General features: G+C 53.9%; 9 protein-coding genes across 9 annotated transcripts; 5 read left to right on the forward strand and 4 right to left on the reverse strand.

The window, feature by feature from the left end:
- The first annotated feature begins 3257 nt into the window (after positions 1–3257).
- Positions 3258–4256, forward strand: BDP81DRAFT_424520 (uncharacterized protein). The gene has a single exon (XM_060590141.1). It carries the CDS (start codon positions 3619–3621, stop codon positions 4066–4068), a length of 450 nt encoding a protein of 149 aa, XP_060446846.1. The 5' UTR covers positions 3258–3618; the 3' UTR covers positions 4069–4256.
- A 291-nt stretch (positions 4257–4547) lies between these two features.
- BDP81DRAFT_424521 (uncharacterized protein) lies at positions 4548–5552 on the forward strand. The gene has a single exon (XM_060590142.1). The coding sequence runs from the start codon at positions 4850–4852 to the stop codon at positions 5339–5341; it is 492 nt and encodes a 163-aa protein (XP_060446847.1). The 5' UTR covers positions 4548–4849; the 3' UTR covers positions 5342–5552.
- A 3266-nt stretch (positions 5553–8818) lies between these two features.
- Positions 8819–10415, reverse strand: BDP81DRAFT_424524 (haloacid dehalogenase-like hydrolase). Its single transcript, XM_060590143.1, has 3 exons — positions 9990–10415; positions 9736–9845; positions 8819–9451 (listed from the first exon to the last, which is right to left on the reverse strand). The coding sequence occupies exons 1-3, from the start codon at positions 10094–10096 to the stop codon at positions 8958–8960; spliced, it is 711 nt and encodes a 236-aa protein (XP_060446848.1). The 5' UTR covers positions 10097–10415; the 3' UTR covers positions 8819–8957.
- A 229-nt stretch (positions 10416–10644) lies between these two features.
- Positions 10645–12752, forward strand: BDP81DRAFT_346073 (P-loop containing nucleoside triphosphate hydrolase protein). Its single transcript, XM_060586109.1, has 2 exons — positions 10645–10827; positions 10902–12752. Exons 1-2 carry the CDS (start codon positions 10800–10802, stop codon positions 12515–12517), a joined length of 1644 nt encoding a protein of 547 aa, XP_060446849.1. The 5' UTR covers positions 10645–10799; the 3' UTR covers positions 12518–12752.
- On the reverse strand, positions 12632–15013 carry BDP81DRAFT_392859 (uncharacterized protein; the record flags this gene model as incomplete). Its single annotated transcript, XM_060587761.1, has 4 exons — positions 12632–12642; positions 12896–13144; positions 13226–14084; positions 14975–15013. 4 exons carry the CDS (start codon positions 15011–15013, stop codon positions 12632–12634), a joined length of 1158 nt encoding a protein of 385 aa, XP_060446850.1.
- An 881-nt stretch (positions 15014–15894) lies between these two features.
- BDP81DRAFT_448319 (uncharacterized protein) lies at positions 15895–16868 on the forward strand (the record flags this gene model as incomplete). The annotated part of the gene is made up of 2 exons (XM_060592283.1): positions 15895–16040; positions 16358–16868. 2 exons carry the CDS (start codon positions 15895–15897, stop codon positions 16866–16868), a joined length of 657 nt encoding a protein of 218 aa, XP_060446851.1.
- A 367-nt stretch (positions 16869–17235) lies between these two features.
- Positions 17236–20669, reverse strand: BDP81DRAFT_371644 (RNB domain-containing protein). Its single transcript, XM_060586631.1, has 2 exons — positions 20355–20669; positions 17236–20294 (listed from the first exon to the last, which is right to left on the reverse strand). The coding sequence occupies exons 1-2, from the start codon at positions 20551–20553 to the stop codon at positions 17539–17541; spliced, it is 2955 nt and encodes a 984-aa protein (XP_060446852.1). The 5' UTR covers positions 20554–20669; the 3' UTR covers positions 17236–17538.
- Positions 20670–21511: 842 nt separating this feature from the next.
- Positions 21512–22066, forward strand: BDP81DRAFT_204436 (uncharacterized protein). The gene has a single exon (XM_060582584.1). It carries the CDS (start codon positions 21610–21612, stop codon positions 22027–22029), a length of 420 nt encoding a protein of 139 aa, XP_060446853.1. The 5' UTR covers positions 21512–21609; the 3' UTR covers positions 22030–22066.
- BDP81DRAFT_204463 (uncharacterized protein) lies at positions 22067–23098 on the reverse strand. The gene is made up of 3 exons (XM_060582585.1): positions 23028–23098; positions 22420–22968; positions 22067–22227 (listed from the first exon to the last, which is right to left on the reverse strand). Exons 2-3 carry the CDS (start codon positions 22833–22835, stop codon positions 22125–22127), a joined length of 519 nt encoding a protein of 172 aa, XP_060446854.1. The 5' UTR covers positions 22836–22968; positions 23028–23098; the 3' UTR covers positions 22067–22124.
- Positions 23099–23674: the final 576 nt, after the last annotated feature.

The following is a 23674-nucleotide window of genomic DNA, read 5'->3' on the forward strand; positions in this document are numbered from 1 at the left end:
CCGCTGCGCAGACCGACAGTCGCTTTTGTCTGCCTTTTGCTGCTCCAAAGCCGGGCCTGGACAAAAGGAGAGCAGAGACGGCGATGAATTGGGACGAGTGACTTTGGGGCCCCTCCTCTTCACTGACCCTTTCCGACATCTGCCCCGGTCAGACTGCCAGAACAGGCCGCTGCGATTCGTGGGTGCAAGCGGCCCCTGTCATGCTGCTGTCGTCTGCCCCTTGAGCCCGGCCGCGCTAACGCAGCTCAACAACGCCAAAATCGCGTCGGTTTTTACTTTTTTTTTCTTCCTTCTTGGGCTTACCGGGGACTGGAGGCTTTCGCAGCACGTCGCTCGCTGTGATCAACTGACAGGATGGTGGGGTGCCTTGCTGTCCCACGCTTTCCCGATTCTGCTCAGCGACTCCCAAAACGCAACGCTGCGATGCAAGTCTTGGGCAGCCACTGCAGCTGCCGCATCGTCAACCTCGAAAGGAGAAATGTCTGGCAGTCACTTTGGGTTGGTCTGGCTGTGAAGATCACCACCACCTCCGTTGCCGTAAAACTACCAGTACCAAAGGGGCAACTTCATCACCACCTGGCGTTACCATACCCATCCATCCATACGGAGTACAGCATCTCAAATAGCCCAGGCATGTGGCCGAAGACGCCCAGGGCAGACGCCGGTCCCCTTACTCCAGGTACCAGCCGCTGTTCCCGCAGACTAGCATAATGGGCCCCCACCCGTTTTCCGCTCGTCTCACTCGGCAACGCGTTGGTTCGCCAGGTCGCCGAACCTTGACAAGTTAACAATGGGCGAGCCGCAAGTCTATTCCTTTTCGGGCTGAGATCTTGAGGGAGGAGAGACAACTCACTCTCAACGCTGTTGACTTGTAACTGGGAGCCACCGGTCTACCGCTGCTGCACAACAAAGGGGACGCATGCACTGATGTAGCTGTCTGGCCAAAGCAACTTTCACCGGCAGGCATAAATAGGTTTCCACGTCAGTTCTGTGTGTAGTATCCGTACCAAGTGTGCGGAGTATCGATACGGATACACAATCATCCCTTTTTCAGCGTTCGCACTGTCTTCCATGACCCGCGTCTCTCTCGAGAGCTGGACTGCCTGCTTGTGAGCTTCGGCGGAAAGGATTTGTGGGTGGGCCTGTCAGAACTCCGAAAGACAGGGCAAGGACGCTCCGTGGTCTGAAGAGCTGGCATCCATGCTGTATCCGTACGGGTCAAGGAGACACGGGCCCATCAACTAACTTGGAGCCTGGAGGAGACTCGTCGTGCGGTGTACCTCGTACCGCATTTTCGGCGTTAACTGAGCATTGCCTTGTTGCCTCTTGCGAGGTACTGCTCGCGGATTGTGGTCGGAACCCGTTGTACGAATACTTCTCACTCTGTATACGACTTGTCTCGACCTACAGCGGAACACTTTTCTTCTTCCCCGCGAACCAGGCGACACACACATTGGACGCTGTTTAGAATCACAACGACCGATAGACCCATGTCCTTACGTTGGTGAGAGAGCGAAACGGGCTGAAGAATCAGCCAATGGTTGTAGACTTGCAGCTTCAGCTCACACTTCGCATGACTTTCACCTACGAAATGCTTGGGTTGCCGGCTTGTTCAAAATTTGTTCTCGGCCGTACGAAACGGAGAGGAGCAGTGTCAGGCGTGGTTCCATCACGACGCAGCTGCAGCAGTGGACCAATATGCTCTTGGAACTCGGGAATGGCACAAAACTTCCAACTCAGCAGTCACGTAATGCACCAAGCCTTTGAGAATGTGGAAGGCGCCTCTTGTGCACAGTTGAAGCAATCGCCAAGGGGGTCCCTCGTCGTCGATTCTAAGCCAGCAGTAGCCCGGATAAGGCCGCGAGATCGAAGGCCCAGCCAACGAGGCCGGGGGAGCGGGCAACGGCTTTCATTCCATATTGAGATGTAGCGTCTTTACGCTACGGGAAGTTTTCCCTCGAAGATTTCCGCGGCTTTGGTCTGAAGCTAGCCGGGTTTCATTTCTCATCAAAGAGTCATGGTCCCTTGACAATTCGTGGTTCGACTGGGCCTTCTAACCTATTAGTAACCAGACGTTGGGAATGTATCGGTATTACTTAACAGGTCTATAGAAGCTAAGATTACTCGACCACCATACCTTATATCTACTTCTACCTCTTATATTTTTATAATAAAACCCTACTTAATTAACTTAATTCTTTATAATTTTATTAATTTATTTATTTAAAATAGATCTAAGTTAGATTTTTAACTTTTTAAGGTTAGCTTAGTTGTTTATTTATTTTATTTATTTTATACTTTCTAATTTTTAACTATTAATTCCGTTATATTAATTATTATATTTTAATATTACGTAATTCATCATTAGTTATATATTAAAATATTTATTAAAATAATATAATTAATTATAAAATTTCAATAACTAAACTCTTTTTATTATATTATAATATTAACGTTAAAATAAATTAATAATAAAACAAGTAAAAAGTCTTTTAAGTTTATATATTCCTCGAATAAAGAAGGGTATAAGAGTCGAGTGGTCTGAGCTTCTATAGACCTGTCAAGTGATACCAATATATCCTCGTTCTGGGCGGCGACCCTTTTTCTAGATTGCTCGATAGTAGTGACTGGGTCATCATTCGAGCCGACACCGCCGCAGGACCGCCGCAGGGTTGCGAGCGACGAAGACACGCGAGCTACTATTCCTGGAACATGTCGTCTCGCAACATGGGCATAGAAAGTCTGCGATGCTCACGAGATTCGTGTGCCGGGGACATATCACTGTGTACAACGATGTCAAGTCCACTCACGAAGCACCCTAGCCACTCGGAAGCGATATGGACTTGATTCAAGAGTTGCTTTCGGAAACCTCCGTTGCCATGAACTTGGCCATCGAGGCATCTCAATACCGAGCATGGATATTTAGCCTGACCGAGATGCTGCAATCTCCTTCACTGACAGCCCAGACGGCGCAATCTGAAGTCACATCGCGCTTCCCAAGCATCTATCCAAGAAGCGGCTGATCCCAGGTATCCCAGACCGAGTACCAGAGCGCAGACGTGCGGTTGGCCACTTCCGACTGCGTGGCAGTGCTAAGTCAAACGCGGCGTGCAAACCCAGGCCCGCCTCAAGCCTCGTTCGTGGGATTTTCTTAAGATGTGCATGTTATAGGACCCCCTTTGCCTAGAAACAATCGACCTGGGGGATCAGTTATGCAGTACGCGCACATCACAACGCCGCATCTCCTCACATCGCCATGTCAGGAAACGAGGCCATGGCTATCAGCTAGACTGGAAATGTCGCCGTCATTGCGCAGATTGTTGAGTGTGATCGGGTTTCAGCCCACCTTTCGCCCATTTCAGCGGCCAGCCTGCGCTGCTCAACTATCTTGGCTCATTATCCCCGGGCATGTTCGCCATGGTACTCTGTATGGCGATCAGCCGGGAATCTTGGATGGCAGATTGGGCGTTCGTCTCTTGCTCGATACAGCCTGACACTGTCCGGGAGAGAAGTTCCCCGGAAAGGCGCGGCGCCTCTTTCTGTCGATCTCTGGAGCTCGTCTGTGGCAATCACCAAGTCATCATCGCCGTCACCCTTCAACCTGTCATTGTGTAGGGAATGCGATGCCTACGTTACTTTCGTACCATGATTTGGGACCGAGGCAGCAATTACATGTCAACGCAAGACGCTTGGATATGGTTCAGCTGCTCCGCGACCCCGTCAAATCGTGCAAAGATTCGGTGCGGGCGAGTTGGATTTATTCGGGCCGCCAACCGTGCCAAGCCAGCAGACAGCAATGACCAAAAGTCACACAATTCCTCGTCACGCCTGACAACTTGGACGTTCCAGGCCATACTCTCATCGAGAACTTCTCCTACGTCCTTGGCCTCCATGGGCCTAGATCGTGCAGACAACGAAGTCCGGAAGTCGGGATGCACTGCAACACAGAGCCAGAACATACACGCGGCAGCACACCTAGCCAGACTGTGGTGTGGGGGCGTCTCCGGACCATCGCTCATCCGTGGGCGTTGTAACCTCTTCACTGAAGCCGCTTCGCGATCCTCATGAGGTGGGACCTCTGCTAGCCCCGAGACATCGTTGGCCATCTTTGATGTCTAACCAATGCTGCACATGCGTCCCGTTGGAGGGCGGAGGCTGGTGGTATTCGCGAGATGCGATTGGCGGCAGCAGGCGACAGCAGGCGACAGAAGCAAGGCAATGCAGATGGCAGCTTTGAAGACAGAATCTCTTGTCCTCAGCAAAGCCTTTTCAGCAAGGTCGCTCCAATTCATTCGCCTTCAGTATCAAGCGAAGCACAGCCCTGCGAAGGGCTGAGGACCCAGAATGTTCCCGAGATGTCAATGTTTAGTGCACAGGGCAGAGTCAGTCCACGACGTTGCGCGAATTCATCAGACACGCCGCTTTTCAGCGTCCTCGAGGCAAGGCGGGGACATGAAGACAACGGCGCCGAACTGTGTTTGGCGTTTCCTGGAGAGCGGAACGCTTGTAAAGCTAGCAAAGCGGCAAGAAGACGTTGTCTCACTTTTTGTCCCAGTTACTTGGCGCCTTTGTCCGTGCTGATTGGGTGACCTACGACTTGTCAGTCTCAGCCTCTACTACAACACGCGTATCACGCATCACGTATCACGTCGGCGTTTGACGAGCAGCTCTAGGCTCTAGCCTCTACTCCGTACTGCGGCTAGAGCCATCTGAAGATCCAACCCTTGCTCGCTGATTCGGAAAGACTTGCTGGTGCAAATGTATTCACGTCAAATTGCCAAGCATAGATGGATCGGATCAGCATCGCCGGCCAGAGGAGTCCAACCAGAAGACGACAATAGGCCGAGGGATGCAAAAGCGAGGGCATTGTATAACGAGGTCGGATCGATCATCATCTCACCGTCTTTTTTTTTTTATACCGACGCCTGTTGCACACAAGTCATTCCTTTTCAGCATAAGCTCTGTGCAGTATACGTATCCGTTATCCTCTTTCTTTCTCCCCTGTTCGAGCTTCGTGATGGTTTGCCGAAGTAGGCACTTCTCCCGGCGGCTCTCAAACGCCATACTGGATCAGGCTGCGCCTCGAGATGTCGATGTAATCTGCTCGTCAGACATCTACCCGTCGTTCCACTCTGACGATTCGACGAACCCTCCCCCGGAGATGATATTCGGCAAGGAAGATATACGGAGCACCATGTGGACTGGAAGGGTTCCGAGTGTAACCACTTCTATTTTAGTGTCTCCTTGCAAGGACGAAGAACCCGACGCCGTGGATGAAGTTCAAGGTCTTCGCGGAGAGCGACTAGCTGCGGAGTACAATCAATCGGCTCGACATCGCTGATGCTTTTCCAATCGTTCAACAGGGAAAATATGGGCAAGAGATGTCCGCTGTACAGTGGCGAGCCGGCATAGAAAGTTACCTTCTGGAACGCGAGAAACGAGAGAGGACGCAATTGTCTAGTCTAGTATCGAAGGCGTGACGCCAACAAACACCACGGAACATCCGCGCAACACACAAAATGCCAAGTGACTAACATGGCGTGCAGGAAGACTTCCACAAGGCTTGCTAAGAACTAGAGGAGTCATGACCATGCATGGCTCCAACATGCGCATGGGAGACGAAGCTTTTTTTTTTTTTTTTTTTTTTTTTCCTTTCCCCTTTCACGATATGCACGAGAAAGGGGTTCGGTATCCCTCAAACCTCTTGACTCCGGACAGCGGACAGCGGACCGGAAGAGATATATGACAAACAACGGCCTCTTGCGGTAACATCGCCGCAGAAACCCCCCAAAAATCGATTTTGGTGGCTACGAATACTAGAGTTTATTAAAGCGCAATGACGATCTACGAGGCAGAGAGTGAGTGGCTTGGTTAATCAACAGATGGATGGATAGTGGCATCCATGATCCAGATTCTGAACAACTTTTTTTCCTTCCTTCTTTTTTTTTTTTTTCTCTGCTCCAAAGTCCAGGGTGGAAACAGCGGCAAGCGGGAGATTGGGATCAAAATCGGGCCCTGGCGGCCACGTGCGGTGCCGACAGTGACGACTGACGAGATGGATGAGGTGCCGACCCTGCCCCCTGCATTGTGGAGGGTTACCGGTAAGTAAGGACTAGGAGTCTGCGAAGGTTCGTTTTTGTTCCTTCACAAGTTCACAAACCAGCATGGGATGCTGGGGGCACGGGGAGAGCATGCCGGATTTTCCCCCCCTTCGTTATGCGCACAAGCCGCAGGCCCCATGCTTCTCATTAAACTCGACCAAGGGTCCTCGTCACGGCCGTAGTAAAGGACCCGTGGAGGACGCGTGCGACGCAGACAACACTTGCATTCGACTGGGCTGGGCTGGTGCGTGCTTTAGTTTCCACACATGCTACGGACAATACCCCATCTCTGCGACGACACAATTTCCTTCTCGCTCGCTAAACTGAGCACAGCCTCACGACATGGCCAGCTCGAGTCAGTTTTGCTCTGTCCGCTACCGAGTACCGAACCGGTGCAAACAATGCGGATACTGCCGGACGACGTCTATCGTGTGTTGGAACCTTTGGAACCTTTGGAACCTTTTGGGACTTCTTTGAAGTCCTGGGGGCCTGGCGGATGCCGGATGGTAGACGCGCGAAAACAGAGGCCGTCGCCGGGAAGCAGACACCAGAGCCCATTGTTCCCTTAACAGCCGCGCGGTTTTGCCTGCCGGCCCGATGACCTGCGTCCCGTAGGTCGGCCTTTGCTCGCCAGCTTGCACTACTCGAACGCTCCAACGCCATTGGGAGCTGTCACCGTCAAAAGACTCGTCACTCAGCGAGGCATGCGATCTATCCGTGTTGCAATCTCCTCATGACTTGTCTTGTGGTGACAACTATGAAAAAATAAAAAAAATAAAAATAAAAAAACCCCCCCCCCGGAGATTGCTGTCATCCCTTCCGGTGTTCTGCTAGCGCGCCGCCTCAACGAGATGGAGATGTAGCTCCAACTGAGCCGGCCCTCTGTGTACCTGCAGCATCAACGACCGTTCAAAAGTTTAACGCTCATACTAAAAAGCCTGGAGGCTGTCCACATCAGCCCTCCACATGGAGATTTCGAGATTGACATTTTCGCGCGCGAAGCCTATGTTGGCTTAGCCTTTGAGGTTCCTGCATTCGCCCATACGAAAAGCTGACGTCCGTTGTGATACATGTCGGAATGACATGGTCGGACGCCTGCTTTTGGATGGGCTGCGCTGTAAGCAAACAAACCCCGCCTGGGTTCCTGTACCGGCATGAATACACTCGTCGTCTCTGTGTGCCTAGGTAGACACTCATCGTACAGCTGTCTCGGCATCATCCGCCAGATTCTCTCTAAAGCTGATCGTACCTGCAGCCACCGATAATCTTGCTTGCTCATGAACAAAACAAGGCATCGACACTTGCAACTGTGCTGTGTCAGGAGGGAGGAATCCTTCCGCTGCTGTCCGACCCTTCTTTACCAAGTATCACGTCCCGAGGAGTAGTGATAAACGACATTGTTCCACTCAACGGGTTACACATGTTCACTGTCTGGAGCAACACACCCACGGCTCAAGCACGACGATCTCCGAAGCTGCCTGCAAGATGCCGAATTCTAAATTCGCCTCGCAGGCTTGTCTAAAGTTGGTACCCTGAGAAGAGCAGAGCACACACACACACACATACACACACACACAGTCCTGCAGGCAGCCAGGTCCGTCAGCATGAAGCTCCGAAGCTGACAGGTGATATTTGTGTCTTCGGGACCTTGCAGCTCCGAATTACGAAAGGTGGTCACAGGCCGATGTAGTTTGCCTTGCGTACGGAGTAGTAGACTACAGCGGGTTTGTCGTTATGCAAAGTTACGCCACATCCACGGTCTCGGGACCGCTCCGCTCAGCTCTGCAAAGACTGAGATAGGTCACTAGAGACCAGTCCACCGGATGCGCTCGGCAAGCTCTCTCTCTCTCTCTCTCTCTCAGACTCTCGTATACGGGCTGCTTTTCGTGAAACGACCGCGGACTTTTGCGGGTTGCTTTTCTTTTCTTTTTTTGCCTGACCAGATGCGGTGCATCGACCGGGCTGAGACCTCTTAACGTTGCTTTTTCCCTATCTCAAGGTCGCGAGATCGCAGCAATCACTCGTGGTTGGGGGAAGAGCCCCCGAGGAACCTGGGACAATGACGAGACGAGACGAAGATGTGTCGCGATGTGTGCTTGGTCTATCCTGCGCCTGAAGCTGATTTTCGCCGACGCAGGCTGCTTTGTGCAAACTCCTGGCAGTATAATACAATACTTCCGCGTTTGTCGGCGAAACCAAAGGCAGCGGCGGCGGCGAGACGAGTGGTAGTCAAGGACTCACTTGACTCGGCCGAAGGAGGATATTCTTGGATCCTGGGGTTGCACATGTCGAGTACACAACATGCGGCGGGGACTTTGTCTCCAAGGCTAAAGACATTGTCTTGGGCGCCTTTGGGTACCTTGAATCAACTTGGTTCGGTTCGGTACACGCCCCCTCGGTGAAGTAGATAGATGATGATGATGATGATGTTTGTTTTGTTGTTGCACTCACTGACTGCCTCGGATCAAAATAAACATCACGGAACTCACGCGACACAGTTATTAGGGATCTTCAGGTTCGGGAAAGGGGACCCCGTTTCAAGAACTATTTCTCATCTGAATCCAAAGTTGCTCTCCCTCGATGAGACGACGGCGGGGACAAAGGTTAGTTTGTGTTTGCCCTTCGTCCCGCACTGGCCGGACTGTATTCCGTCCATCATCTCTTCTCGGGCCCTTACTCCCTTGGGTTTTTTTTTTTTTTTTTTTTTTTTTTTTTGGCTCCAAGAACTTGTTCGGTTCCAAGGGAACGGTAAAAAAGCGTACGATGTTGTCATACTAAAGTCTATACCAGCAAAGTCTATTCATGCTCTATCGATTCATTAGCAGAGCCTCCATTCCTCACGCCAGACAGCCGGTACTAAGGCTTCGAAACGAGGGCGTCGGTGAACTCTAGCGTGACGACACCGTCGCGACTCTCCACGACCTTTACGGAATCGAGGTCCCTGACGATCCAGTCGGGCTCCGCGCCCGCGACCTGCTCAACGGTGTGGCTCGTGACGAGGCCCAGCACCTTGCACCCGGCCTCCTTACCGGCCCTGATGCCGGCGGGACTGTCCTCGAGGACGAGCACCTGCTTGGACGCGTCCTGCAGGCCGAGCTTCGCGCGGCCGATGCGGTAGCAGGTCGGGTCCGGCTTGCCGTTCTCGACGGACTCGGCGGTGACGAGGTGTTGGGGCTGCGGTAGTTTGAGCGCGTCGAGCCACCCGCCCACAAGGGGTTCCGTCCCCGAGGTGACGATGGCCCAGGGAGCGGATTTGGCGATGAGGGCGTCGAGGAGTGCCCTTGCCCCAGGGATCTCGACGGCATCTCCTCCGTAGAGTTTCGGAAGGCGGCCTTCCATCTCACGCGTGTCTGCGAGTAATACTTTTGTTAGCCTTCTTTCGCGAACCCCTGAGTTGGCGATTTCCCCCCTCCTCCTCCTCCTCCTCCTCCTCCCGTTCCCTCCCCCCTTGCGTCATGAAGTGAACATGCATGAAAAAAAAATTGGGGAAACCTGACCGACGGCGCGCCGGTGAGTCGTGTTTAGGTAGGTGAAGTAAGGGGGGAACGTTAGATCAGGGACAGAAACAGGAACCAAAACGCGAGATCAGACAACGGAGATCTGAAGATTTTGTTATTGTGTGTTTTGTACTCACACTCCCAATTTGCTTTTTCAGGGGCCAGAATCTTCAAGATGTCGATGCTACGACGGCCGTGCGAGGTCTCGAGGATGACTTCGGGCGCGACTCCTATTTCGTTGCCGACGCTGCAAGGGAGAGAGAGAAGACCGGTGTTAGTGGGGTTTCGAGAGATGAGAGTGAGAGAGGGCAACCCCTCATGCAAGGGACGAAGAAAGATGATGATGATGCTGATGAACCGGTGGAGGTGGGGTTTTGCGGTTTCCTCTTACGTGTGCCAATGCTTCACGACGGCCTCTGTTGAGTCGATGATGGTGCCGTCCATGTCGAAGAGGAAGCCATCAAAGGTGATGCGTTGCGGAGGGGCCGTGTACGACATATTTGTTGAGTCTGGCGGGCAGAGTTAGCGGCGTATCTCTCGGATGTAAGTTGTGAATGTATACCTGAAGAGCGGAATGGGTTTGGTTTTATGTTCTGAATCTACGTTGATGGTCCTTTTATGTTAGTCCTAAATGAGAAATTTGTTGGATTCAAAAGTCTAGTTGAGATTACGAGTTGAAGTTGAGTGAGATATGACTCTGAAAGGATCGTTGAAAGTTCCGAGTCGGCAACGACAACCTTGGTAATCCGCCTTTACCAGCCCGCTATTTGAGCTGCGGCACCTTTCCAGCGGTCAGAAACACCGAGACGGGCATTTCTGTCCACCGGAAGGACCCCCCCTCTGACACTGCGGCAGCGGTACCGCGGCAGTACCGAGCGTTCTGTGGTCCACCGGTTCCAGCACGCCTTTTTTTTTCCTGTCAACTTTTTCCCTTATGTCAGCCGTCGCGGGGCAAAGTCGACCATGGCGGGGCTCCTGCTTTAGGATTGGCGTCGGGCGGTGAGGATTCTCAAGTGGAGAGCGATAACGATAGCAGAGGCGGTGTGATATGGCAGAACCCGACCTCCCACTAAATTTTTGAAAGTTGCAAGGACTGAGCGAAGCGCCAGGAAAGTTTTGCGGCGGTCGAGGTAGCAAAGTACCAACCAAGCTCACCCCCATACAACAAAATCTTGCCAAATCAACTTGGTCCGATATCACGATGGCTGGCTCAATTAACAAACCCAAGAGTATGTGACTGTGTTCTCTGACTTGTTTAGTGTCTTTTTCGTTTTCCCCTTTGACTAACAGCATTTCTCCGCAGAGCCAAAGTCCAAGAGGACGACGGTTCGCCTCCGCCACAAGATCGAAAAGAAGTCGGCGGCGAAGCAGAGGAAAGACAGAAAGAAGGCCAAGCAGAACCCGGAATGGCGCACCAAGCTCAAGAAGGACCCGGGTATCCCGAACCTGTTCCCCTACAAGGAGAAGATCCTCGAGGAGATTGAGGAGAACAAGCTGCGCAAGCAGGAGGAGGCCCAGAAGCGTCGCGAGATGGCAAAGGCCGCCAAGACGGGCACCACCGTCGCCGGTGCGACCGGCCAGCAGGTCGACGTCGCCGACGACGACATGATGGTTGAGGATGATGATGAGGACGACGAGGACGACAAGGACGACTCGAACCCCATGGCCGCTCTCCTACGCAGCGCGAGGGCCGCCGCCGAGACGTACGAAAAGGAACTGCGCGACGACGACGACGACGAGATGGACTCGGACGACGACTCGGGCGACGACTATGACGCGCCCGCCGAGATCCCCGTCGGCAACGCCACCTCCCGCAAGGCCTTTGACAAGGTCTTCAAGAACGTCGTCGAGCAGGCCGACGTCATCCTCTACGTCCTCGACGCCCGCGACCCTGAATCCACCCGCTCCCGCGACGTCGAGCGCAGCGTCATGGCCGCCGCTAGCGGCGGCAAGCGCCTCATCCTCGTCGTCAACAAGATCGACCTCGTGCCCCCCAAGGTCCTCAAGGACTGGCTCGTCCACCTCCGCCGCTCCTTCCCGACCCTGCCCCTGCGCGCCTCCAACCCGGCGCCCAACGCCCACACCTTCAACCACAAGGAGCTCACCGTCCAAAAGACGTCATCGGACCTCTTCCGCGCCCTCAAGTCCTACGCCGCCAGCAAGCAGCTCAAGCGCGCCGTCTCCGTCGGCGTCATCGGCTACCCCAACGTCGGCAAGTCCTCCGTCATCAACGCCCTCCTCGGCCGTCTCTCCGGCGGCCGCGGCGCCTCAAAGGCCTGCCCCGCCGGCGCCGAGGCCGGCGTCACCACGAGCATCCGCGCCGTCAAGATCGACAGCAAGCTCACCCTCCTCGACTGCCCCGGTATCGTCTTCCCCTCCGCCACCAACGCCTCGACATCGGGCCTCGTCTCCCTCAAGAACGCGACAGACGCCCACGCCCACCTCGTCCTCCTCAACGCCGTCCCGCCCAAGAACATCGAGGACCCCATCCCGGCCGTCACCCTTCTCCTGCGCCGCCTCGCCGCCTCCCCCGACCTGCTGCAGAAGCTGACCGACGCCTACGACCTGCCGACGCTGCTGCCCAGCCGCACCGACGGTGACATCACGACCGATTTTCTGGTGCAGGTCGCGCGGAAGCGCGGCCGTCTGGGCCGTGGCGGTATTCCCAACATCAACGCCGCTGCCATGACCGTCGTCACCGACTGGCGCGACGGCCGTATCCAGGGCTGGGTTGAGGCCCCTGTCCTGGCTGTCCAGAGCGATGCCAAGGGCGCTGCGGCTGCTGGCCCCGTCGCTGACGACGTTGCCGCTGCGGATCAGAAGACGATTGTCACGGAGTGGGCCAAGGAGTTTGACCTTGGTGATCTGTTCAGTGGACTTGCTGCCGCTGGCGATGAGGACGAGGCGATGGAGCAATAAAGGGGTGGTGTGGTATAGTAATGGAGAGAACATAGTGGGAAGAGAGAGAAGGAGCACATGATATCAAGAAAGTGGAGACGATGTTGTGGTTCCATTTCTTGGGTTTTAACTCCCTCATGAAGAGCCTGGCTGGCTGTTAGATTCCTCGTTTTATTTCACATGGCGTTTTTGGGGGCGGTCAAAGGGAAAAATAAAAAGCAAAGAGTGACGATTAAGCCCACTGTCCTCGTTCAACACATGCTCCTTGATACGGAATGTCCTCTTGATTTGATCTGACCTCTACGGGATTAAAAGGACTCCTCTCATCCCCAGTGACCTCCTGCTTGCCATCCGTTTGACAGCGTCTGAAGAAAAGATTGCATTCGCATGGCGTCTCACGAAAAGCCATGATGAAGTACCGGATCACAGTCAGGCAGACGAGAACCTCGCGCTTGGTGATTGACTTGCTGAACCTCGTAGCCATGTTCATACCAGTCTTTCGCGGTGTCAATTGAAGACTAGAAAAAATTTCGCCAAGCCCAACCCCGTTGTGCTTGATGACCCACGCGTAAGCTGGGCCGGGAATGCCCTCAGAATACGACTTGGGTTCCATCTCAGCCCAAGGGAAGTTGGCCTTTTGAACGCCATCTAAAGTGAACCAATAGTCTGAATGTCAGCAAGCGTTGCCTTCGTTGATAGACGAGTTGACTCGATGGTTGGGGCACTGACCTGGGTAAAACCAAAGTTGTCTCCAGATCTGGAAATGCATCCAATCCTCTCCGATTCGGGGGATGTTCTTCTGCAAGTTACGCTTGAAGATTTTAAGCATAAAAGCATGTGCAGCGTCTTCGAGTTCGTCGACCATTATGTCAGGCTTCCTTCCAGCTAAATTCTGAAGCACCATGCACTCCACAGAAGGATTCGGACGGTTGTTCTCGGGGAATGTCTTCAGCAGGGTCTGTAACTTTATGGTCCGCCGTCCACCAAACATCCGGTCTTTCCACGCAGTCTTCAGCTGACCCCGAGAGAGAACAAGCGATGAATTCTGCGGCGCAAATGGCTTGGGGATGCTGGGAACTTTGGGTGTCTGCTGAGACTCGTGGGTGACCGCAGGTGTCGATGGCCTCTTACTGGGAGATGTCTTTGTCTCCGTAGCAGCAAACGTCGCCGGACTCTCGACTGTAGGTATGCGTGGTTCTATGACTGTAGCTGTCAAATCCACGACTTTGGTTGTCGTAGGTGTCTTGAACTGGGGTGCTACTTCGCTGGTATCGGGTCGGAGGCTCACAATGCCTGTGATGATGGCATTCCCGCTGTAGTCGAGAATTCTGTCAATCATGGCATGGACTTGCTGACGTGATCCATGAAAAGCGAAAGTCTCATCCGAGATATGATCGATCACGGGCTTTCCAAGGCGTCTAGTGTTGCTAATATTGACGGTTATATCTCCAGAGTCGTCGGTATTCAAGGCGACGTCGAGGTGTCCGAAGACGGGCTTGATGTTGTCGGAGGCCGGTGACGACAGTCTGACTCGCTTGGCCGATGGCTGAGATGACGCCTCAGCGGCAGACTCGCCGTCAACCTCAATCTTTAGTCAATCTATGGATGAAGTGTCAGGAATTCAGACGATATAGAAGGGGTAATTTGGGAGGGCAAACCTGAGAATGAGATTGATCTGGATGGTGGTGTAATCTGGAAGTTGGTTTGGGTAAGGTGGAAGGGTGAGTGTTGTAGGTAGGCAGGAACGACCGAGGCTGTTCCTTCTCCTCCTGGAACACGTTCACTGAGTAGTATGGGACACTCACCTCGGGGACGGCAGGTTCCAGACAAGCGGGCGACTGATCCGTTATCAACAGAATACACCAGGTATGACTTTCTCTTTCATTGTCACTATACTAAGAATATACCATGGTGAATATAACAGAAAATTTCTAGTTAATATAATTGTCAGCAGCTGCAATTATAGTAGCTATAGTTAGTGAAAGTGATAAATAATAAAAGTAATAGAACAAGACTCTTAGAATTTATGAAGCTGTAGTTGCCTTGGGCACTGAACCTGGACTATGGTTATGAGGATACTGAGAGTTGTAAGTTATTCTACTAGGTAACTTGCCGTAAATAAGTTCACGAGTGAAAGAGAAAGCTATGTCGTTGCAGTCTATGAAACATTTGTTTTACCCGGTCAACTGTAGAATAGTTGCCGAACGGCGCCGTCGTCTTATAGAAAAATCTAGGTTGCTGCTTATCCTCGAATGTGCTGTTGAGGTCAGCTGACTTTAATACTGATTATTCGTGAAGGCCTTTGTCGCTATCTATATCAAAAAATTTATGCATCCATTGCACATGAGTTCCCAGTAGGTATCAAGCAGCATGGTCCATACTTGCTCTAGATATTTAAATCACGCCAAACGTCGCTCTCATACATAGAAGATTCACCTTCATTAAAATACTATCAGGCGTATAATTGCTTATAAAAACATTGTTGTTGAGCACCTGCAAGCAATACTCTTGAGTCATCTTGAAATGGCTGAATTAGACACGCCGGGGCCCTACGGTGGGACTCATTCGCTCGATAGAAATCCAACGCCATAGAACTCACGCATGTTACATTTCAGCGAACGTCTTGGAAATTGAATGAAGAACTTGGGCGGTGTATTCATTAGTGCTGAAACGGGGGAAGCCATATGTGGAGTCTGCGAAGTCAGGCCGGAGGCAGTCGTCGCGGCGTTGTTCCTGACCTGAGCAGTTGCCGGAAGGTAAGTAGGTGACTACTATATCACCTACCTTTAATATCAGACGCTCGTTCCCGGAACCGCTGTATTCTAGTGTATTCCAAGTCGGTCGGAGTACGTACTCACGTGATGTATAGGTGCCGGAGGTCAGGTGAAGTCGTCTCCATTCTTCCTACCTGCAAACGCCCCTGCCCTGCACTTCACTCTCACCTTCAACTGAAAACGTTACGTTGTTTTCCATCAACACAGTGATAGCACGCTGGTCAGGCGCTTCAAAGTGCTGCCTATAGAAAGGAAGAAAGGTATCTATCTACGTTCTCGCCAAAAGCTCCCCTCTCTCATGTTTGCGTGTCCTACCAATTGCAGCGGCCTACCTTCACAACATTATCCCTCCTACGACCACGTCAGAACAATTTCTCGAGATGAAGAGATGCAGACCTCACAGCTCCAGCTCCGATGCTTTGAACTACGGGCCTGATGACGGTCGACAATCAAGAACGGAGGATGGAAGAGACATCAATACGGTCAAAAAGACCCAAGACGAACGATGTTCTGGATGGCACTTTGTCGATGCACCCAGACGACGAGAGGCCGACAGAGAGCCTAAGCACGGAACACAATGTTTCTGGGAGAGACTCCGTACAGTTCAACGATGACGAGCGCAACATGGAGATTATAAAGCTTGAAGAGAAGCTCACGATGTTGAAGCGTTCTTCTGATCGTGATGTCCAAGACACCAACCAGGCGCCATACTTGCCTGCCGGACTTGACCTCGACAACCCCAAGTTGAGCTTCTACACCGAGAGTCAGAGGTTCGAGAATCAGGACGACATACAGAGTTTTCATGATGACAGGCTCGATAGAGCTCCCCCAAGACATCCAAGCCGCTCTATCAACGGCACAGACTGGAACGAAAGCCGCCCCGATCTTACCGGCTCCTATGAGCATGATCATCGCAATGACACCCACCGGGATACACAACGACCCGTTGCTGCCCAGTCGAGTGTCCAGAGGGGGGCATATCATCAAACTCCCTCTACGAGATCATTCCAGGGGACCTCCAGCGGAAGATACAACGCCAATCGCGCCAACCATACACAGAAGAAGCCACACGACAGAACCTCCCAAGGCGAAGCAAGGTCGGCGCCGCCCCGCGCCCCGCGCCCCGCGCCCCCGTGGCTGCCGCGGCGGACTTGAGACCCTCCCAGTACCTGAGCAACGGTAGTCAGAAGCGAAATAAGGTCTACCACGACACCGACATCCGCCTCCACAAGCCGCCCTTCCGAGGCAAAGTGAAGATGACAAGCGAGGAATGGACCCGGAACCAGATCACTACCTCGCAGTTCCTGTCCGGTGACCGCTTTAACCCGAACAACATCTGCTCCAACTGCGGCCACGCCGGCCACTGGCTCGGCGACTGCGTCTTCCCCGACGACAACGGCACCATCATGGGATGTCCGGTCCACAACACAAAGCTTCACGTCTTCGACGACTGCCGAGACCTGCCGTACATGACCCTCCAGCAGCGCGTGACGACCCTCGTCGTGCGCAGGCGGAACAAGCCCGCGATCCGGTCGAGGAAGCCGTGGATCGAGCTCGTAAAGGAGGCAATGGGCCAGGGCCTGGAAGAGTTGGTATGAGCGCCCTCGGTGTGGACGCAGGAGTTTGTGGTGCGTATGACTCACGACCGCAAAGCCCTTCAGCCATGGCTCGACTTCGATTACGGACATGACCTCGTGTCCAAGTTGCCCGTCGATCCGGAGACGCAGGGAGATCTTAAGTCTTTGCTCCGGAAGTCTTTGTTGTGGGACCAGGTTCATAGGCCCGTTCGCCAGGCTCGTTGAGCATGATGTTCGTTTTTCGGGGGTTTCGGGGTTTGGTGTTTTTTATCTGTGACCGGATGTGTATAGTACGAGGTTGAGGGCGAAGATGGACACGGACTGAGTTTGACGATGAATAATGTGCGCCTCCACAGGCTGTGTACGACACTCTAGATGAGCGAATATGGCATGGTACTATCTTGGTGCGGTGTCGTGTTGACCGAGAATCCTGATTACGGAAAATGCTTACTTGGAGATATGAGCATGACATGTTCGGTAACATGGGACAATACGTAACCGACTAGTTCTACTCACATTTCGCAATTCGGACATTACAAAACGAGAGTAGGCATAAATAAAATGGTTCATCTCTAGAACTTTTCGGTGGCTTAATCTCCGCCATCTTCTACTTCAACATCCCAAGACACCCAAGAATCCGTAATTATTTTTTCCATTCCCACGTCTCAGCTCATCCACACACGCAGAGCCCCTAAACGCTAACAAGCTCCATCTTGACACCCCTCTTGCCCGTCATCTCATCCTTCTCATCCGTAACCTTGACCTTGACCTTTTGGAACAGCTCCACCCGCAACTCCTTGCTCCCGCTCGTGGTGAGCACGTAATTCTCGGCGTCAAACGCGCTCTCGGGCTCGGGCTCCGCAAGGTCCCGCAGCCGAATCAGTCCCTCGATACCGAACCGCGGCACGAGCACCACGAAGCCGTTGCTGAAAATCTTCATGACAAAGGCCTCTTCCTCGGCGACCCGGCCCTTGAGAGCCTGGCCGACGTAGTAGGCGATGCTGGCGCGGCCGGCGAGCTGGGCGTTGCGGTGCCGGACGTTGATGTTCTTGCACACGGCCTCGAGGCGGCCGCGGCTGCGGACGGCAGGGTGGATGGCCTCGTAGCCGATGGCGGCGGCGAGCTGGCGGTGGGCGACGAGGTCGGCGTACCGGCGGATAGGGGAGGTGAAGTGCGTGTAGATTTCCGAGGCGAGACCGTAGTGGCGGAATTCAGGGTAGGCTTGGGTTCCAGAGCAGAAGTACTCTGCCGACATCATGCAGCGCGTGGCCATGATGCGGACCAAGGTGTTGAAGAAGGGGTCGACGGGGTCGACGCAGGCGTCGAGCGAGTCGGCGAGCGCCTTGCTCGAGTCGACGCGGAGCTCGAGGCCCTTTTTGACGCGCAGCTGGTTCGAGAGCTCGTCAAAGTTGGTCTTGGGGGGCGCGCCGTGGCGACGGAGGATGGCGGTCTGGGGGAAGGCCTCGTAGATCTTGGCGGCGACGCTGACGTTGGCGAGCAGCATGAACTCTTCGACGAGGGACATGGTGTCGAGGTGCTGCTTCGTCTTGACGTCGATGGGGTCCGACGTCTCAGACTCCATCTGCACCTTGACCTCGGGGGAGGACAGGCTGAGGGCGCCAGCGTCCATGCGCTTCTGCTTCAGCTTCTTGGACAGCATCATGAGCGTTCTGATGCTGTTGGTGAGGTCGTCCTGCTGCGAGGCGTCGTCGACGCGGAGCTGGGCCGCCTCGTAGCTGAAGGCTTCCTTGGACTGGATGACTGACTTGGTGAAGCGGGCGCCGACGACGTCTGCGTTGGCGTTCATCTCCCAGATACAGGAGAAGGCGTAACGCTCGACGTAGGGCTTCAGGGAGCACAGGTCGGTACCGAGAAGCATCGGCAACATGTCGATTCTCTTGTCGACAAGGTACACGGTGGTGCCTCGCAAGCTGGCCTCCGTGTCCATGGCATTGGCGGGCTTGACAAAGTGGGAGACGTCGGCAATGTGGACGCCAACCTCAAAGTTTCCGTTGGGGAGCGGCCTGGCGTGGAGAGCGTCGTCGATATCCTGGCAGCCGATAGGGTCGATACTGCAGATGAGGAGCTTGCGAAGATCCTCTCTATCCCTCCAGCCGGGGTCTTCCAGGCTCTGTGGTACTCTCCAGTCGTGGCCCTCCTTTGGCAGACAGTCGAGTACCGTCTTGGGGAAGGGACGGTACTGAACATCGTACTCCAACAGCAGGGCCTCCGTCTCCGCAGCCTTGGTCTCGAGCTCACCGAGCGAACGCACAAAGTGGCCCACGGGGTGCCTTGAATCGCGGTCCCAGGCATCAATCGTGACCAACAGACGCTTGCCGAGGAGCTCGGCAACCTGTCTCGAGCGCAACTTGATCTTGGGGATCCGCTTATCCATGGGGATGAGGAACACATTGTCCGACTTGCGACCCTGGCCGCCGCTCTTGCTCGCAGACGATGGGTCAATGTGCCCGACGTACTGTCGCCAGTTGCGCTTGATGACTCCGACGACCTTTGCCGTCGGTTGCGGCCGGCCCTCGGTGCTGTTCTTGTGCGTCTTCTTCACCTCCTCCTGCAGCGCCTTGCGCTCCTTCTCCGAGACAAAGTCCTGCGCTTCCTCCCCGTCGGCGTTCTCGTCGCGCGTGACCGCTTCTTCTTCGATGATCTTGGTCGACGGCTCTTTCCACTGATCCTTTGGCAGGACCTCGACGACGACGACATCGCCGCTGACGGCTCGGTTGATGTTCTCCCTGCCGAGAACGATGAGAGGCTTGGGGAACGCGGGCACGTGGATAGAGCCCTCCAGGTAGTTGTATGGCGAGACATTGAAGATGCCCTGGTGAAGGAGACCGGCCTTGACGCCGGTCATCAGCTTCGACATGGTGAAGTATTCCGGGTAGATAGGACCGGCGGGCTTCTTGGAAAAGCCCGAGTTCCTCGACTCGGCAATCATGTCCAGCAGCCTCTCGCCATCCTCAAGACCGCCGACATACTCGGAGAGAGACATGGCCGCAACGCCTTCGGCCTTGGCCTTCCTCAAGCAGTCCTGGTCATCGCTGAGCATCACGACGGCGGGCACAGTCTTGGCCTTTGTCTGCGCCAGGTGGTCGGCGTACCACTTCACCGCCTTGCGCACGGCACGGTCATTGCGGTCGTTGACCGTCTCATTGGACTCGCGGTTGACGTACGTCTCGAGACGGAAGTCGTTGAAGAAGACGTAGAAGCGCTTGTCCTCGCTCTTTGTGAGCCCGACGAGACGGTTGTACAGGGGCAGCGAGCGGTTGCGCAGCTCCTCGAGTACCGTCTGCAGAATGACAACGTCGTAGAAAGCTGAGCTCTGCTCAAAGAGGTCCATGGCGTTTAGTAACGCGTTGGTGTCGGGGACGATATAGTGCCCCTGGGGGAACGCCTTTGTCCCCGCCGGCTTGTCAGAGAGGATAAAAGGTTGAACTGGCAATCGTCGTTAGTGGTCATGCTCGTGGCGGTAAATCGAAATTGGGGCAAACTCACCATTGTTGGCTGCATCTCTAGGCGCCGTCTGCAGACAGGCCAGGCACAGCTTTGATGAGCAGGGGATATCTTGACGCAGGTAAACCTCCCTCACAATCTTCTGAACCTTGCCCTTCCTCGTCGAACGGACGTAGACCTTGCTCGAGATGTTGGCGGCGAAAGGGTCCGCCTCGAACGAACGCTTAAGACTCGTCGTCATCTTTGACTTGTCAATATTTCGGTCGCCTCGTTGTCGAAAAATGAGTTGGCGACGTAGGCTCTTGAATTTTCTTTGAAATTATTATTTCGCCGCCCCTTCACACTGGGCACTATTTGATGATGAAAATTGAAGTGAGGTGAGGCGCGGTCACCGTGGGGCGGCTGACAAACGAATCAGGAAGCTTGTGGCGCTTGAACGGTTGCTTATCGGAAGACGTCCCGACAGCTTATCATTTATCGATAACGTAACTACCAGCGTCATTGCATCAGCCACCTCACCGTGACACCTCAGTTCTGTGTACCCAAGGTACGTCTCGCAGACTTTCGGTTCCGAACGACGCATCATGCCGTGCACCCCAAGATCAATATCGTGGTCCGCCCTCTCGACAGCAGCTGGACGCGACAGGCTTGCTGAACCCGTGTTGTCACCATCAATCTAAGAAGGGCTGTCTTGTCCTCGCCGACAGCCTCATCGGGAAGTAAATCTTTGTGCAAGTTCAACCGGGACTCGGATGGGGCTGGCCCGAGGAGAGCCAAGTCACTAGAGTGTCTCTCGTATTACTACACTCTTCAAAATGTTTAACGAGCTTGTCACGGTGGATTTACTAAGGCACCCGCGCCGTTCCTCTTCTGACGACGGACGAGTATTGAAGGAGATACGAATAAGCCGATCAGCCGAAATCTCTCGGGTTCAAGCTTCGCTGTACTCTGAAATCCCACAAGAAACGCGTAGAGTTAAGATTCAGCTGCCGACTACCTAGATAAGAAAGCAAAACCGCTGGTCTAAAGCTACCCGAGTCCCCGTGTGAGCGCTCCGTCTGTCGTCGTCGGCGTCGTCTTTTGTCTTCCCCGACGAGCATGGTCGCACGGCGTCGTTCCCGAGTATCTGTCTCTCTACGTTGCGCGCCCCGGTTCCGCTCATGAGCGCACGGCGGGCGCCACGGCGGGAAGAGGGTAAAAAAATAAAATAAAAGCAATAAAAATAAAAGCTTGTGTAACTTTGACCCTTTTCTCGCTGGTGCCACAATACCCAAAAATAAGAAGGACGAGGGAAGCGATGAATGGGATTACTTCGTCCCATCAATCGGGAAACAAACCAACCTGTTTCGCAGACACGCCCCCTTGTGCTTGGTCTTTTGTGTTTGTGTGGTTGTTAGTATATGGATGTGTGTGTGTGTGTGTGTGTGTGTGTTTGTGTGTGTGTTTGTGTGTGTGTGTGTGTGTGTGTCTAGAGAGTGTGTCCCGCCTCAAACTTGACGTTTTCCCTTCTCCAACAGGACCCTCGAAAAAAGGATCCAACTCGTGGGGGGTGTGTGTGTATGCGTACCGACTGGAAGAAGAATTAGTAACAGTAAATCAATTAAACGAGGGATCAGAGCGGCGCGAAAACCGGGATTCTAAACGTTTTTGCTTACTGATATTCCGCGTTTGGTTATCAATCATCAAATGGGCTTACCTTACTTCGCCCATGATATGATCTACGGAAAGGAATCGCGAAAAAAAAAAAAAAAAGGGCTACGGTTACAGGGGACTCTGACCGGCCGCTGGCCGCTTTTGCCACGCCATGTCAGGTCAGGTTGCCCTGCTTGGATTCGGCCGCCCCGGTTCCGTGGCCCAGGCGGCCAAGGGGGGAGGGCGCACGCACACTTGCACGAACACATCGCTCGCGAGGCCACTGCGGGAACGGCCCTCATGTCAGCGTTGCATCCTGCTGGAAACCGTCGTCCCCTTGGGCCCTTCCCTCGATCTTACGGGGGAGAATCATGAATGGAAGGGGAGGGGACGGGGGCGGCAGGGCATGGCATGGCATGGGCCAGGTTGGGTTCTGCAGGTATCCGAGAACTCTTGGCCAGGCGCGGGAACGCACCAGGATGTGAGGGAGAAAACGGTTTTCCTTGACCAGCAGGACCAGAGATGAGACGTCGGCTGCAGAAGGCTGGGCCGTTCACTCTTGTCCATTGTTCTTCCATCTTCCATCGGCCCAAAAGGAAGAATTGTCGGAGCCAAACCAATTGAGGAAGAAACCCAATCTGGCTTTATCGAGTCTGTAGCGGCTCGACCAAGAGAGTTTTCCCCAGTCATGACAATAGAGAAACATCGTTTCGGCCGGGAGGCCGGGATCGTGGTACTCGGGGCTTCTTCCTGCATCGCAGTGCATCGCAGTGCCTCGCAGATGGTAAAGAGTTCGAAAACGTGGACTTTGTGGGACCCTGAAAAACCTTGGCCGAAGCAGTTCATTCTTCTGCAGGGCTTGAGGTGCCTCCAGAATCTGTTGCTGGACATCAGTCCGAGAAGAGGTTGACGTCCAAGGAGGCTCGAGGGGCCACAGCAAGGGCCACACCCCGTCGCATTCGCAGCGTACGAGTCAAGCGCATGAAAACAAGAGCAAACAACCTCCCTAGGTTCGGCTCGTCGTCTGAATAAGCTATGAGCAAGAGTCGTAAAATACCGTAAGCTGAGAAAGGCGAGACAGACTAGGAATGGGGCATAAATCCACGACACACACACACATCTGTGCGGAGGCGGGAGCTAAAAAACGACTGTCACGGGCTGGGCCAAACCTGTTTTACAAATGTGTTAATCGTCTCCATCGGGAATCGTTGAAAGAAACATATTGCGCCACGGAGTGGCCAAGGTGAAGCGTACGACGGCCAATGGCGGTTCTCGCGTGTCTGAACACGACGTCCAGCAAGGTCCATCGCTGTCGGTCATGGTCCTGGTGGTATTCCGTCGACCGGTAGGTAGTGTAAGGTAGGTAGGCATTGCGTAGGTAGATGGTCAGTTACACTGGCCATGGCAACAGAGAGGAGCGGCGTGATGTTCATGTGCCGATGATACATACCGCTGTGTCGATTGCACCCCGAATTCTCTTTCCGAGTGGTACGGTTGCTGTGTAAGAGTTGACGAACTCCGCCGAAGCCGTCCCAGGAAGCCGGCCACTGGCTGGCAGAGTGGCACGCCAGTCGGCGTCGGAACCCGGTTGGAGGGTCCCACGATGATCGATCCAACAAACCACGGACGCCGGCGAGGGTTAGGTTACGTTACGCATGGCCACCCGTAAGACTAGGCAACGTATGAAGAAGGAAACATTAGGGGCCCTTTCGGCGTCTGATGGTTGTATC

This window comes from Colletotrichum phormii, assembly GCF_030913505.1.
Source record: "Colletotrichum phormii strain CBS 102054 chromosome Unknown BDP81scaffold_7, whole genome shotgun sequence".
Lineage (NCBI taxonomy): Eukaryota > Fungi > Ascomycota > Sordariomycetes > Glomerellales > Glomerellaceae > Colletotrichum > Colletotrichum phormii.

Coding starts and splice junctions, on each gene's coding strand:
- BDP81DRAFT_424524 (XM_060590143.1), bottom strand. CDS start 10,096: ATGTCGTACACGGCCCCTCCGCAACGCATCACCTTTGATGGCTTCCTC. Junction 9,846..9,989: donor GTCGTGAAGCATTGGCACAC/GTAAGAGGAAAC, acceptor TCTCCCTTGCAG/CGTCGGCAACGAAATAGGAG. Junction 9,452..9,735: donor TGAAAAAGCAAATTGGGAGT/GTGAGTACAAAA, acceptor TATTACTCGCAG/ACACGCGTGAGATGGAAGGC.
- BDP81DRAFT_204463 (XM_060582585.1), bottom strand. CDS start 22,835: ATGTCCAGCAACAGATTCTGGAGGCACCTCAAGCCCTGCAGAAGAATG. Junction 22,228..22,419: donor GTTTTCTCCCTCACATCCTG/GTGCGTTCCCGC, acceptor CCGTTCCCGCAG/TGGCCTCGCGAGCGATGTGT.
- BDP81DRAFT_204436 (XM_060582584.1), top strand. CDS start 21,610: ATGAATGGGATTACTTCGTCCCATCAATCGGGAAACAAACCAACCTGT.
- BDP81DRAFT_371644 (XM_060586631.1), bottom strand. CDS start 20,553: ATGACGACGAGTCTTAAGCGTTCGTTCGAGGCGGACCCTTTCGCCGCC. Junction 20,295..20,354: donor TAGAGATGCAGCCAACAATG/GTGAGTTTGCCC, acceptor GACGATTGCCAG/TTCAACCTTTTATCCTCTCT.
- BDP81DRAFT_424521 (XM_060590142.1), top strand. CDS start 4,850: ATGCAAAAGCGAGGGCATTGTATAACGAGGTCGGATCGATCATCATCT.
- BDP81DRAFT_346073 (XM_060586109.1), top strand. CDS start 10,800: ATGGCTGGCTCAATTAACAAACCCAAGA. Junction 10,828..10,901: donor CTCAATTAACAAACCCAAGA/GTATGTGACTGT, acceptor ATTTCTCCGCAG/AGCCAAAGTCCAAGAGGACG.
- BDP81DRAFT_424520 (XM_060590141.1), top strand. CDS start 3,619: ATGCGATGCCTACGTTACTTTCGTACCATGATTTGGGACCGAGGCAGC.